This window comes from Rhipicephalus microplus, chromosome X, assembly GCF_043290135.1.
Source record: "Rhipicephalus microplus isolate Deutch F79 chromosome X, USDA_Rmic, whole genome shotgun sequence".
In the NCBI taxonomy this organism is placed as follows: domain Eukaryota; kingdom Metazoa; phylum Arthropoda; class Arachnida; order Ixodida; family Ixodidae; genus Rhipicephalus; species Rhipicephalus microplus.
This window is the reverse complement of record NC_134710.1, coordinates 35,281,049-35,295,279: the sequence shown is the minus strand read 5'-3', so window position 1 is coordinate 35,295,279 and position 14,231 is coordinate 35,281,049. Positions and strand designations below refer to the sequence as shown.

At 47.8% G+C, this 14,231-nt stretch overlaps 1 protein-coding gene across 1 annotated transcript in view; it reads right to left on the bottom strand.

Annotated features, from left to right (window-relative positions):
* LOC119175789 (uncharacterized) overlaps nucleotides 1–12,991 on the bottom strand; it is a 95,856-nt gene extending 82,865 nt beyond the window's left edge. The window contains exons 1-3 of the mRNA XM_075876198.1: nucleotides 12,765–12,991; nucleotides 11,999–12,183; nucleotides 11,804–11,936 (exon numbers count right to left, since the gene is read on the bottom strand). Of these exons, the coding sequence (XP_075732313.1) occupies nucleotides 11,804–11,936; nucleotides 11,999–12,183; nucleotides 12,765–12,825 (379 nt within the window). The 5' untranslated portion in view covers nucleotides 12,826–12,991. The remainder of the gene's footprint in view (nucleotides 1–11,803; nucleotides 11,937–11,998; nucleotides 12,184–12,764) is intronic.
* Nucleotides 12,992–14,231: the final 1,240 nt, after the last annotated feature.

Below are 14,231 nucleotides of genomic sequence, written 5' to 3'. Positions count from 1 at the left end.
AGTGCATGGATGATTTGAGGCTGGCTAGACGCATTCAAAAGAAAATGCAGCGGCACATGAATAAACTGGCTAGGCGACGTTGGACATCCTTTTGCGAGTCGTTGGATCCACGAAAGCCCCTATCACTGATATGGCGAACTGTCCGGGGTCTTAGCACAACCTTGGGTCAGCGACACCCGTTTACATCTCTGGCACTTCACCTTCGATGCAGAGAGATTGACGTCGCAGAATCTTTCTGTAGAATTGCCGGTGATTCCAATTTCACAGTATCAAGAACGGGAACTTTTGACAACCCACCGCCCTCACGTGATCCCCGTATGGAATGCCAGTTTTCTATGGATGAGCTAGAGGTGGCACTGGCTCTGTGCAGACGTTCTTCAGCACCCGGTCCTGACGGCATTACCTATCGTGCCCTTTGTAATCTTGGAGACGAAGCTCGGAAGGCACTCTTACGCCTATACAACGACTCCTGGCAGACTGGTACTGTTCCCCAGGCATGGAAGTCAAGTCGCCTCATTCCACTTCTAAAGGCTGGTAAATCTCCTTTGGATATTGCCTCATACCGTCCTATCGCACTTGCCAGTTGTGTGGGAAAAACGATGGAACGAATGATTCTAACACGAATGGAGTGGTATTTAGAGCACTACGAAATCTATCCAGCATCCATGACCGGATTCAGACGCGGCCATTCGTCAATCGACAACGTTGTTGATCTGGTGACATATGTTCAACACCAGAAAGCCTGTAAGAGACTGTGCGCCGCCCTGTTTCTAGACGTTAAGGGGGCTTACGACAATGTCACCCATGAAGCCATCCTTAGTGCTTTGGAAACAGTAGGTCTTGGTGGCAAGATATATATGTGGGTGTACAGCTACTTACAGCTGAGATCATTTTACGTGATGACAGCGAATGGCCCAACACCTGATTATTACAGCAGCCGAGGAGTTCCTCAGGGAGGAGTGCTAAGCCCTACCCTTTTCAACCTAACTCTCATTGGTCTAGTCGAGCAGCTACCTAGCACTGTAGAACTTTCTGTCTATGCTGATGACATCTGCATTTGGACATCAGGTGTGACAAGGCCTCAGCTTCGCGCCCGCCTTCAGAAGGCTGCTACAACGGCGTCATGCTATCTTCGTAAACAAGGCCTCGAGGTGTCCTGCGGAAAGTGTGCAGTGGTATCGTTCACGCGGAAACCAATGTCTGCTTACAGTATATCGATTAATGAAGAATACATATCGTTCAGCAGAAGCCACAGGTTCTTGGGAGTCATAATAGATAGAAACCTGTCGTGGACTCCACACGTGAACTATGTGAAGAAGCGGCTGATCGCAACATGCCACATGCTCAAATTCCTTGCAGGAAAAAATTGGGGAGTGCCCATATCATCCATGCTACAACTTTACAGGGTGCTGTTTATCGGATTCTTACGGTACAGCTTACCTGCAATGTCTAACACCGGCAAGACCAACCTGCGCGCAATTCAGAGCATTCAAGCCCAAGCACTTAAGATATGCCCCGCAGTGCTTCAACGGCTGAAACCATTGCCATCGCTCAAGATCACTCGATAAATACGCATATTATTACCGAGACAATGCGCATGCACCTCAGGCATTATGCCAGGACCCCTTCTCACCACCTGGCGAGTCTAGCTGCTGAAAGGCCCCGCACGACATACGGCACTATTGTCTCCAAGCATCGTTCATCGTTTGCTGAGACATACGCACCTGCATCAAAGCCACTGCTTCCTCCTTGGAGCTTGAGCCGGCCGCGAGTTCACTTAATGATTCCAGGAATGAGGAGAAAATCGGACTTACCGACACATGCCCTGAAACAACTGAGTCTATCCCTACTGGAAGAAAACTACGGTAACCACGTGCACATTTACACGGATGGCTCTACTACGCCGTCTAGTTCAGGTGGAGCAGTGGTTATACCATCACAAGGGATAACTCGGTGTTTTAAGACTTCACATGTGACGAGTTCGACGACGGCAGAACTCGAGGCTCTGCGCAATGCACTGGAACACATCAATTCAGAAGAAAGACCAGGTAAATGGGCTGTGTTTTCTGACTCAAAACCAGCGTTACAGTGCCTGATATCAGTTCTCCGACGCGGATGCCACGACCAGTTGACCTACCAAACCGTGAAACTACACCACCTGTTAATACAAAAAGGCCATGACATCGTCTTTCAGTGGTTACCTGGGCATAGTGGTATAGGCGGCAATGATTCTGCAGATCATGCTGCTCGCACGTCACATAAAGAAGGGAACAGTGTTCCGATACCGCTTTCAAGAGCGGATGCGGTGAGGCAGATTCGTCAACTGGCCCGCAGTCTCACACTGACCGAGTGGAACACACCAAGCATACGACGTACACGACTGCACGAGCTCGACCCATCACTACAACTCCGGCCTCCACCCGGCTTACATCGACGTGAAGCTTCGCTTCTCTATCGCCTTTGGCTGGGAGTTGCTTTCACGAAAGCTTATACCACGTTAATCAGAATTACTGACAGTGCGGCGTGCGATGTTTGCGGCACCGACGAAAATATCGAACACCTGCTGTGTCATTGTCCTCTATTTGCCTCAGAGAGACAAGTACTTGCCAACGCAATGCGGCGACTGGATGATCGGCCTCTTTCTGTGCAGGTGCTATTACAGCAACGTACACATGCCTCGACAGCCCACAAGGCAGTGAAAGCCCTGCTGCGTTTCCTGAGAAAGACAGGCTTGTGTGAATGCCTCTGACATGCGGTAGATTTCTACACGCTGCAGTGAAATTACTGTCAGTCTCTCCCCCACGCCCTTTTTTTCCCTCTCTTCCCTTTTTCTCGTCTTTCTTGTCCCCTTCCTTTATCCCCCAGTGTAGGGTAGCCAACCGGATGTCTTTCTGGTTAACCTCCCTGCCTTCTCCCTTTTTGTTGCTTCCTTCCTTCCTTCCTTTATTTACAATACTTGTGTTCAATGTAAGTATGCAAACTAGTAAAGCGTCCTGAATATCAGACCTCATCCACGAAGCCCTCATGGTGTCTTCACTAGCCACGACTCCGGACCCCTGGTTTCAACAGCGGCGAGCGGTTATTCTTCTTCATATCATTTTCTACCAACTTATGCAAAAATAAACACTATACTAATAGTCAACGTATTCATCATCATCATCATCAGCTTGACTGTACATGCTGCACTGCAGGACAAAGGCCTCTCCCATGTTGCGCTGGTCTACTCGGTCCTGTGCTTTCGTTCGCGGGCATAAAGTGGCAGGTAAGATTAGGAAGTTCGCGGGCATAAAGTGGCAGCAGGCTGCTGCCACTTTATACCCGCGAACTTCCTAATCTTACCTGCCCACCGTCTAACTTTCTGTCTCCCTCTCACTTACTTGCCTTCTCTTGGAATCCAGACAGTTACTCTTAATGACCAGCAGTTATACTGCCTACGCGCTACGTATTTTTACCACGTATTCATAAATGTACTTAAAGCTCTTACGCTATACAATATCTTCAAAGATGGACATGTCATTAGTGAAGGCCAGTTACGATGACCATTTACGAGTGCACGCAGGGCCGTGAATTCGCCTCCTTTTATCACAAAAGCAGAAAAACAACGGTGACTGATTTGTTCAAGTGGCAGTTTACTGCACGCAGCAATTAATAATCTCAAGCAGCCGTTGCCTCGATCGTATTATACCTTTTTGCAACTTTGTCGCTTTCAGCATTGTTTGGCACGCATCCGGCGTTGCGTACGGGTATCGTCATGCGCAAAAAATGACCCCAGTTTCATCCGCGTTTCGAAGCACAGCATGCTTCTTCAGCCTAGTGTTAACTGTTCGCTGAGAACATCGGCATTTGGATAAATTACGCACGGACATGCAACGGGAAACGCGTTTGCGAAAACGCCAACTCTGACCAGAAGGCAATTCTGTCGTCGAACCGTCGCTATATGACGGGCGCACTCTGAAAAAAACGAGAAATCAGCGGCATTTACGCCAGAACACGCAAAACGTCAACAGAGCGCACCGCAGACTAAGCGTTTCCGCTTGTATTCCCCCTTCCCCCCCTTTTTTTTAGAGGGCTTAACGCTACAGAGAGGCTTTAACAGGCACCATACAGTATAATTTCGAAAACGTCGGTTTTGTTGACCAGCACTGACATTTCACACTGTAGCACGCCAGCGTTTCGCCGCCATTGAAATGCGACCGCCGTATAGCCGGGATCCAAGCCACGCCTTATGACTCAGCGACCGAGCGTCGTATCAGAGGCGTAGCAGCGGGGGGAAAGGAGGGGGGGGGAATATGTGACTTCAGCCTGCCCCCGAAATGTATTCGTAGTTTTACGCACCGCGTACCAAAACGACTATTTGCGCCGGAAATCGTCCCGTATTTTTTTTTCCCCTATAGATTTTTTTTGCTCAGTCGAAAAATCACCGGTGCGAACATCGATGACTCCTGGCGGCACTGTAAATGACTATACGCAGCGCATCGTGTACAGCCACTGAAGTATACCATCAGCAAACAGAGGCGTAGCGCCGCGGATTGCCATTTTGCGACGCAGCGAGACGGTGATATCCAGCGGGCTCCGCTCTATACCACGCTGAGCCAGGTTGCGAAGGAGCAACTGATGCCCCGAATGAATGCTGAATGAATGTCTATAACATTCTGGAAGCGAAGCAATGTATGGAGGCTCATTCGCAAAACTTCGTGTCGTCTATCTTCGCTTCTTGTTTTGCAGTCACTCCTTGTGGTCAAGAAAGCACGTCGTAAATTCCCACGACGGCGGTTTACACTATTACATTATTTACATGCACCAAGCATTAAGTTCCGCAATCCGTCTGTATGCTTACCTAATTTTCCCGAAAATAAAGTTAATCAGTAGAATACTCTAATACGAAAGCGTAACAGCATATTTTTAGTGGAAAGCCTGGTGGAAAGGTGGATAAAACCATCCGGGCAGCTAGACAAAAGTACGTGGTCTTGCGCGACACCAGAAGATAAACTTGACCACTTCGTCTATATGTCGCAACATGAGTGTAAGTCTGCTAAACGTAACGCTACTCTTACTTGTCCATGCAATAGTAAGCGGGCACATTTCACGAGCGCAGTTGTTCTAACACAGAGATGCATAGAAGGTATAAGAAAAAAGCGTACGCGATGCACGTTTAATTGTATCACCGTTTTCAACACATGTTGATCAGTTTGCGTGTCATGAAAGTAGGGAAAACATGAACTTCGAACTGGATTGTACTAGACCAGTTATGAAGATGGAGCTCCAAGCGCGGGGAAAAAAAAATAGGAAAGCGCAACTGCGCAGCAAGCAAATGTTTAAATTTCCAGCATGCATTACTGTGTTGTATATTTCATATCTGCAGTAATAAACTTTTGTTTTATAGATGGGTTCTTGACGTGACGCAAATCGTATAGTGATGGTAACGTGAAGATACACAGCCTTTCGTATTCGAAGTCCCTAAAAGATCTTTACCGTGCACCCAAATCTGAGCACACGGGCCTACAGCATTTTCGCCTCCATCGAAAATGTATTCTATCTCGCGGCCTGCGGGTCAGCAGCCCGGTATACCTTAGCCACTGGACCACCACGGCGGGGCCTGTAATGAGATTTAAAAATGCGTGAAGATTGCCGCACGTAATAGATCTTCATGGAAATACTCTTGAAAATTATGAAAGCTGCCTTGTCAGAGAACTGCAGTATGCAGCAACGCAGTTGAATAAGAAAGAAAGGTAATGTTCACGTACCCTAGAGTACTCCTAAAACAACGAGTGAAATGTCGAATGAGTCGGAAACAAGGATTTTACTTCGTTTTTCAGAAGGGCAGATACTTTCGTTCTTTCCATTGTGCAGCTCTACGTAAAGAACCCTTCTCGCAATGGCAAGCCAGCACATTTGACAGGTGAGGTGCCGCGAGTGATGTGAAGTTTAACAAAAAAGAAAAAAGAAATGTGCCTTTCATTAGATCACAGTACTTAACAGACTTACTGCTTACTGTTATAATATATATATATATATATATATATATATATATATATATATATAAAGAAGGTAGCGATGGTTGGAAGTAGCTGAGAAGGAAGAAGTGGAATAGAATAATCACATGGCGCATGAGCCAGGCCAGGCCTCACGTCTAGCGTCACACAAGTCGACAGCGTGGAGACCTGCCAGCCACTTCTTCAGTCGCGCGTCATCGACGAAGTTCTCCACAAGACGCCCTGACCATACATGGACCACCGAATCGTATCCTAGCAGTACACAGCGACCAGCACCATGACAGAACCATCGGCTGACCTTGACATCCCCAAGTACACCGGATCAGCGGACGACGGACCCGTATGCAGGACCGGTTCAACCTATTCGAGCTCCACGCCACCGCTACATCCCGGTCGGAACGGGAAATTGATATCAACTTCACTGACTACGTCTCCGGTGAGGCTTTCATGTTCAACTTCACCGACATATTCGAAAACAATGAATCATGACAAAAGATCAAAGAGGAAATGGCCGTCCGATGTCAATACTGCAATGAAAGTTCGATCAATCAAAGAACAATTTTATTGCAATATAATATAGAAAATGCGTACAGAAATACTATAGCCTAAGCGGCTAGTGAAGGGTCCAATACAGAAAGATTGTACCAAAATAAATAAATAATAGCAGTCTTATAGAAAAAAAAGTAATTGTGAAAAGTAACAATTGTGAAAGCATCATACTTAAGCGATTTAGTGAGATACAAAAAAGGAAAAAAAACAACGGTCACATGATACAGTAAACACACATGAGAATAATTACAAGAGTGCCTAAAATATCAAGAAAATGTCTGGTTAGCAACAAAGTATCGTTTGCAGGAGATGGTCAAAACTTCTAGCGCATTTTATTTCCATAGGCAAATTATAACCCACCATCTCGATGTATTCGAACTCGGTCATCGCAGTCATAGGCAGTTTTCACGCATTAGAGCACAGAGCATAAGTTTGAAATTCCCGTTAGGCAAATTCAGCCATCTGCTCACGCAAAGAGATCCCCGCTGTTTACCTACAGGACCCAACCTTCCACCTGGTTTCCCATCTGCGCAAATATCGCCAACGCTTACCTCTTCACTGCAACATGAAAATCCAGCCATTATTCAACAATCCAATGGACTTCATTTGTGACGCTTCGCGTAGGCCACCACCTGGTTTTGCGTCAAGCTCTGCTAGCACTCGTTACCCTCCCAGCACGCCTGACGGAGACCGCCACGTACTCGACAGGCCGACTTTAATATCCGAAAGAGGCCCTCTCCACCAACACTCCTTTCGTGCTTGTTCATGCATCACCATCCGGTACACACACGCGACAGTGGAAGCAAAATAGAAGGCACAGGTGCATCGACCTTCACACTCTGCCAGGCGCAAGAACCCTTCGTAGTGAACGGTGAAGAAGAAGCCTCCGAAGAGCAACCTCTCAACTCTGGAGCATTACCTTCGTTGCCCGAAATGCAGCACAACAGCCCAGAGACTACTATGTGCCCATTGGACACCACATCAAGTTGCCCAGAACATCAGTGTCATGGTCAAAAAGGGCTGCCACCTCAGCTCTTTTCGCAGCAACATAACCAATGCCGCCAAAAGCAAGTCCAAAGACAACAAAGGCTCCCAGGAGTTACACCAACAAGGACAACGACGAACGGAAACATGATCGGACGAACACTCAAGGATTAAACTAAGGCGTCTACAAGCGGTTCAAGTAAAGTGACGACAAAACGAAGATGTCTCCCTCGAAAAAAACAAGACATCCGATTCAAGACATTTTCCCAAAAAGGAATATCACACAAGATTTCGCTAGCAGAGATCAAGACGGAGCCTACGATCAAAGCGATTGAAACGTTCAGGAGACGAAACGACACAAACGGCGTAAAACCACACCCTGTGTTCCGGAAAGACACAGGCATCGCCCCGTCAGCCAACGAATACGCAAACTGGTAGTGCCCCGTGCGTGCCATTCACGACAAAAAGCACGACGCCTGCGAAACTCGAGCTATGAGTGCTCCAAGGCGTTCCACCCCTTGTTCATTCCTCGCAAGAACTGCCGTGTCATCAACGATTTCCGCGTTAACGCTGTGCTGGTGTTGTCCAGAACACAAGAGCCAGCCTCGCCAACCAGAGCTCCACTAGATGTCAACGGATTGCTGCCCCCTCTCCTGTGAAATTTTTGTGCAAGTTTATGTAACTCTCATGCGGCGTGGAACTACTGTATTTTCTGACATTTTTTTTTCCTTATTAGGAAACTCCACGTGTTCATGCTTTATAGTGTTCTTTAACTCGCGCATTTCTCCGGGGTGGGGGGGTGGGGGATCTTGTGACGCAAGAATGTAGCGATGGTTGAAAGAAGCCCTCTCACATCACATCTAGCGTCATACATAGCGTCATCTAGCGCATATATATATATATATATATATATATATATATATATATATATATATATATATATATATATATATATATATATATATATATATATATATATATATATATATATATATATATACACACTGACATCGAAAGAAATTTCGTGCTTCGGCACTGCACGCATACTACTACGTCACCGCAGCAGGGCGGTGACGCAGTGGTATGGATGGTATGGTGTTCACCTTAAAAGCGTTTATTGATTTCACATGAGTCCGCCTTTTCTCTTGCGTTACATTTGCCAGACAAAGATCATTTTCGATTTACTGAAACAGCAGCTCCATGTGTTCTACTGCGCCTCCACAAAATTAAGTAAGAAGGGTTGTTTGCAAGGCGGGTTGGTACTGCGTTTTTGTACAAAGGCAATGAACACGACACAAGAACACATGACGCAGCGTATCGACGAAGAACAAAGCCAACATCTGTTCTTCTGTCATCTTCGTTGAATAAGATCACTTTTGTTCAAAAATAGAAATAAACAAGCAATATGTATAAGCGGTGCCCTCCTGGAATGGGGTATTTCTGTATAACTGAAAGGGACTTGCTTCACAGAACATCGCTTCGCCCGAATGTCAGGCGTGTTTAAACGCCCAGGAAATCGCTCCGGAACAGATAAGGGCTGCAGGAACGCAGTCAACCTCGCGAAGCTTCGTGGCACTGCGTCGGCACGTTAGAAAACGGGTGCCCCGCGAGAATACGTTGATCGACTCATTACGGGATAGCCCCGCCGCGGTGGTCTAGTGGCTAAGGTACTCGGCTGCTGACTCGCAGGTCGCGGGTTTGAATCCAGGCTGCGGCAACTGCATTTCCGATGGAGGCGGAAATGTTGTAGGCCCGTGTGCTCAGATTTGGGTGCACGTTAAAGAACCCCAGGTTGTCGAAATTTCCGGAGCCCTCCACTACGGCGTCTCTCATAATCATATCGTGGTTTTGGGACGTTAAACCCCACAAATCAATCAATCAATCATTACGGGATAATGCCAACATCGCGTCCACTGCCACGAACCTCAAGACAGCCAGATGTGCGGCCGTTCGGTCAAACTGTCCGCGTGGCCTGCGGCAGTCTCCCGCCGACATGTGATCGATCCTGCATGCGCGTATGTAAAGCGGGCCGCGCCCTCCTCAGAGCCCTACTCCACGTTGCGCAACCCTGTTCTGCGGCGGTACGACGAAGCCCGTGTGGGCGAAAAACCTGCGGCTCACAGATGTACACCAGTGCATTGGACAGCATACTAATGGACGTTTAAAACGGGAGGCGCGTTGGTGCTCGTATACATGCAGATCAACGGACAAACACTGGTGTCATTCGACACCTCGGGGAGCGACTCTTCACACGTGGATTGAACAGCTCGAATGCGCATGTCAGTGTTGCAAGTGGCCGTTTGAACCTTTTTGTTGTTATGCGTGGGTTATTCAGAGAATGAAAATGACTATTTGGACGGCACTCCCAACAGGGCGTTCTCTCTCTCTCTCTCTCTCTCTCTCGTTTTTTTTTTCTTAAATACATATCTATGTGTCTGTTTTCTCGCACTATCTGCACAAACGAAACACGATTCTTTGATGAGCAAGCGCCGTCACAGTAAGGAAACTACGCGAAAAAAATGCCAATAGCACACTCTCCATTAATTCTGATCCCTAACTCTTCCCAATCTAGGGCCCTCAAAACTTCCTGTAAACATCGTGTCTCCCTGCCCTAGACCCTTCTTTATTGGGAGTCTGCCGCTTTCTTTATGAAGGAGTGTGGTGGTTGTGGATACACTGTAGATTTCATTATGTATATACAGGCTTCGTCAATGCCCCGATTCCGCAGTGCCTGCATAACTGCTCATATCTCGACCGAATCAAATGTCTTCTCGTAATATATGAAGGCCATATATAGGGCTTGGTTGTATTACATGCAGTTTTCTACCACCTGATTGATAGTATGAATATGGTCTGTTGAGCCTGTACGAAATCCTGCTGGGTCATTTGGTTGATTAAACTCTAATGTCGTCTTCATTCTATTCGCTATTATTTTTGCAAACAGCTAGTAGACAACAAAAAGTAAGTTGATCGGCCTGTAATTTTTTTCAAGTATTTGACGTCCTCTCTCTTTTGGATTGATATGATGTTGAAAATTCTTTCCAAGATACTGGTATCATTCCTGTGAAAAGACACTTCGTATGCAGGGTGCAGTTTTTTTGTTTTTTTCTAACACAATCTTTCCTCCGTTCTTCAACAGGTCTGAGCCCCGCCGCGGTGGTCTAGTGACTAAAGTACTCGGCTGCTGACAGCACGTCTCGGGATCGAATCCGGGCTGCGGCGGCTGCATTTACGATGGAGGCGGAAATGTTGTAGGCCCGTGTGCTCAGATTTGGGTGCACGTTAAAGAACCCCAGGTGGTCGAAATCTCCGGATCCCTCCACTACGGCGTCTCTCATAATCATATGGTGGTTTTGGGACGTTAAACTCCACAAATCAATCATCAATCAACAGGTATGATGTTACGTAATCCTCACCAGCAGCTTTTTCTTTTAGTCTTCTATCTGAAGCTTTCTTTACTTCCCACCTTGTTACTGGTTGGATGACCGATTCCTCTGGGCTATTACTGCCCCTTACTTTATAATCTTGATTATCTCGACTTTTGTACACAACTCTGTCGAACTCCTCCACTACCGCAACTATCTTATTCATATTGGTAGTGACCTTGCCTTCCTTGTTCCTAATGCATACATCCGACTTTTGCCCACACACAGTTTTGCCTTCAAAGCTTGTAGTCTTCTTGCGCTCTTTACAGCATGCTGAATTCTCTCCACGTTATACTTTCTTATGCCGGCTACCTTTCGCCCATTTATTAATTTGGTACGGTAAGCTAAACCGATCACTTTTCGGCGGCTAGCTTCAGCAACCGCACTTCTGACCGCGTCTCTAATTCCGATGAACAGACTTCATCAATGAGAAGGCATATGCGTAAAATGAAACGCCTGATCTCCCATTGCGTCACGGCGTTCGAGCTTAATACCATCACCACCAATTTGCTAGCTCTGCCACAGAAACAAACAAAAAAAAGTCGGGAAAAGCAACGTACCGGGGCAGCACATGCTCATGCGCTTCGAGAGGCCATTCGCTGTCATGCGCGCGCTTCAAGGGCTCAGCTGAGATATGATATTGCATACCATCGGTTCTTCACTTCGCTGAACGAATGGCGCCCAAAAGAGGGCACTGCTTCGCAAGACAGCTAAAGTCGTGAAGGTTTTTCGTCGGCAGTGTCGCGGGAGCAGTGCTCGCACGTGCGTCGTGTTCTTCGTTGTTGTTGGGAACCCCATTCCCGTGCGGACTACAAGACTCTACGCCGCAGATGCGCTGGCGGGCTTACTCACCAACCACCCGGACTTGAAGCTGCGCGTGCTGGGGCACGACCCCCGGCTCGAGCGCCAGGTCGCAGCGGTACACGCCTCGTGTTCGGATATCCGCGTCCAGCAAGCGCACGAAGCCCTCGCTCGACTGGGCGTGCTGCAGCATCAGTTGGGAGCTTCAGTGCCTCGCCCCGCACAGCGCCCGGTTATGCTACTCACATCGACGTACACGCCTGGCACCCGGTAGCTACGGCTGGGCGGATCAGCCTGCCGATCGTACGAGTAGAATTTCATATTGTCCTTGTACCACCACACCGCGCTGGGAGCAACGCCATGGTCGTCGCTGCAGTTGAGCCACAGGGGACTTCCCTTGAGCACCAGGCCTGGCCCACTTATGCGAAGCCCTGCGACAAGGGGGCACCGGTCCCAAGGTATCGTGCGCTTTGTTCTGGTAGCACATCATGCTGCCACCCCAGCCCGTTTTGAATGTACCAGCAAAGATCCTCGGTCGCGCATTCCATGCACACAAGCCGCACCGAGAAAAACACGGCTACCGATCCGACGCTCGAACTTTCAAAGCGAGCGCCTCGACTGGCGCGCCGCGGAAGCTACGCTGGCAGCTCGCCAGGGAAGCCCAATTTCGCTGGCATTTACCCTCGTAAACGCTACTCCGGACGGCCTTTCACGTGCGATGTTTTGAAGCTTTGCTGCATTGACAGCGCCCCGGGATGCGTCTCTTCCATTTCTCAGTACTTCACGGTCGACATACTCGCACTTGACATGCTTTCATATCCTTCCTTTTCAGCCGTCAAAGAGGTAAACAAACCCAACTTCGATGCTGCGGGAACAAGGAACGCGCGTTTGGCGCGCGTTGTATACACTGGTCAGGCCGCCGAAGCGCGACGAGCTGAGGCGCTCTCCTCACCGAGATAGTGGAACCCCGCCAAAGCTGCGCGTAGACGCGCGAACGTAAGGTGTCACTCACCTGATACGGTACGGATCACCAAGCAAATGAAGACGGCATGGCAAATGCCCGCGCTGACCATGGCTGGGAGGACCACAATGGCCCTCGGGCCGCACCGGCCTCCACTTTGTGCACGCAGCGCACCTGAACGGGCTCCCTTCCCCCTGGCCTGTTCGCGCCCCAAACGCGCACTAGGCTCCCCGGCTGCTCGCCACTCACTCCTCTGCTGCTTCCGATGCTGCAGCTCGCTCCGGCGGCTCACTTGCCGCGCTCGCGATGCGGGACGGGTCACGTGACCAACGATCACCGCCAGGGCGGTGCACTCGGTTCCGGTTTCGCTTGCTGGCGGCGCGCTTGCATCAGCCGAACCCCGGTGCTCTTATCATATTCGGAAATTGGCGGGTTTTTTGCGTGTATAGTGGCTTCGGCTGACTGAAGAAGAGAACCGACTGAGCATCCATGAAAGAATCCCTTGCCCCGTGGAACTCTTATTAGTCTAATGACGGCGAACATTGAATAAAATTGTTCGTCAGTAATGTTCGCGGTGCATGCTTTGAACGTCTTTGCATGCATAACTACTATTCAGCTTGCATGCGTAACTTTGCAGCTTACAGAATTAAAGTCAAAAACAACCTTTTTCAAGTTTTCCTATCTTCCAGAGACGAAAATGATTTACGTAATTTCAAAAAATTGCGTAATACACTGAACAAAGATTTGAAGATAGCCAAGACGGAATACTACATTAGTAAATTTACCGCTCATTCAGGAGACGCGCGCCCGCTGTGGGACACAATAAATCAGCTCATTAACAAAAAGGAGATATCCAGACGAATAAAATTTGAAAAAAACTGGGCACGAGCAAATTAGAAATCGCTGACACCTTTAACAAATACTTCTTAACAGTTGGTTAGTTTACAACAGACAGCACGGAAACGTGTTGCGAGAACTATATAGATTCGAATTACCCGTCTAGTGTATTCCTGTTTCCTACTGATCAACAAGAAGTGGTAAAGCTAATCACGTCATTAAAGGATAACTGTGCTTGCGGCCCAGATGACATTAAGCCAAAGCCTTTAAAGGCTATAAGTCACATTATCGCTACACCACTAACGCACATTTATAACTTAATGCTATCTTCAGGTGTTTTTCCCGATCAAATGAAACTTGCGAAAGTAACTGCCATCCATAAAGGTGGGTCATTTGATTAGCTTAGCAATTACAGGCCTATATCTGTACTCTCTGTGTTCGCGAAAATGGCTGAACGAGTTATATATAAGAGGATTACGGGCTTTCTAAACGCAAACAATATAATAGCAAAAGACCAGTATGGATTTTGCAAAAACAAGTCTGCTGAGTCGGCTCTACTCAGCATTAAAGAATACATTCTAGACAACATTGAAAACAAAATCTTTACACTAGGAATATTTCTGGATTTTAGAAAGGCATTCGACAGTATACAACACGATCTACGAAAACTACCGTATTATG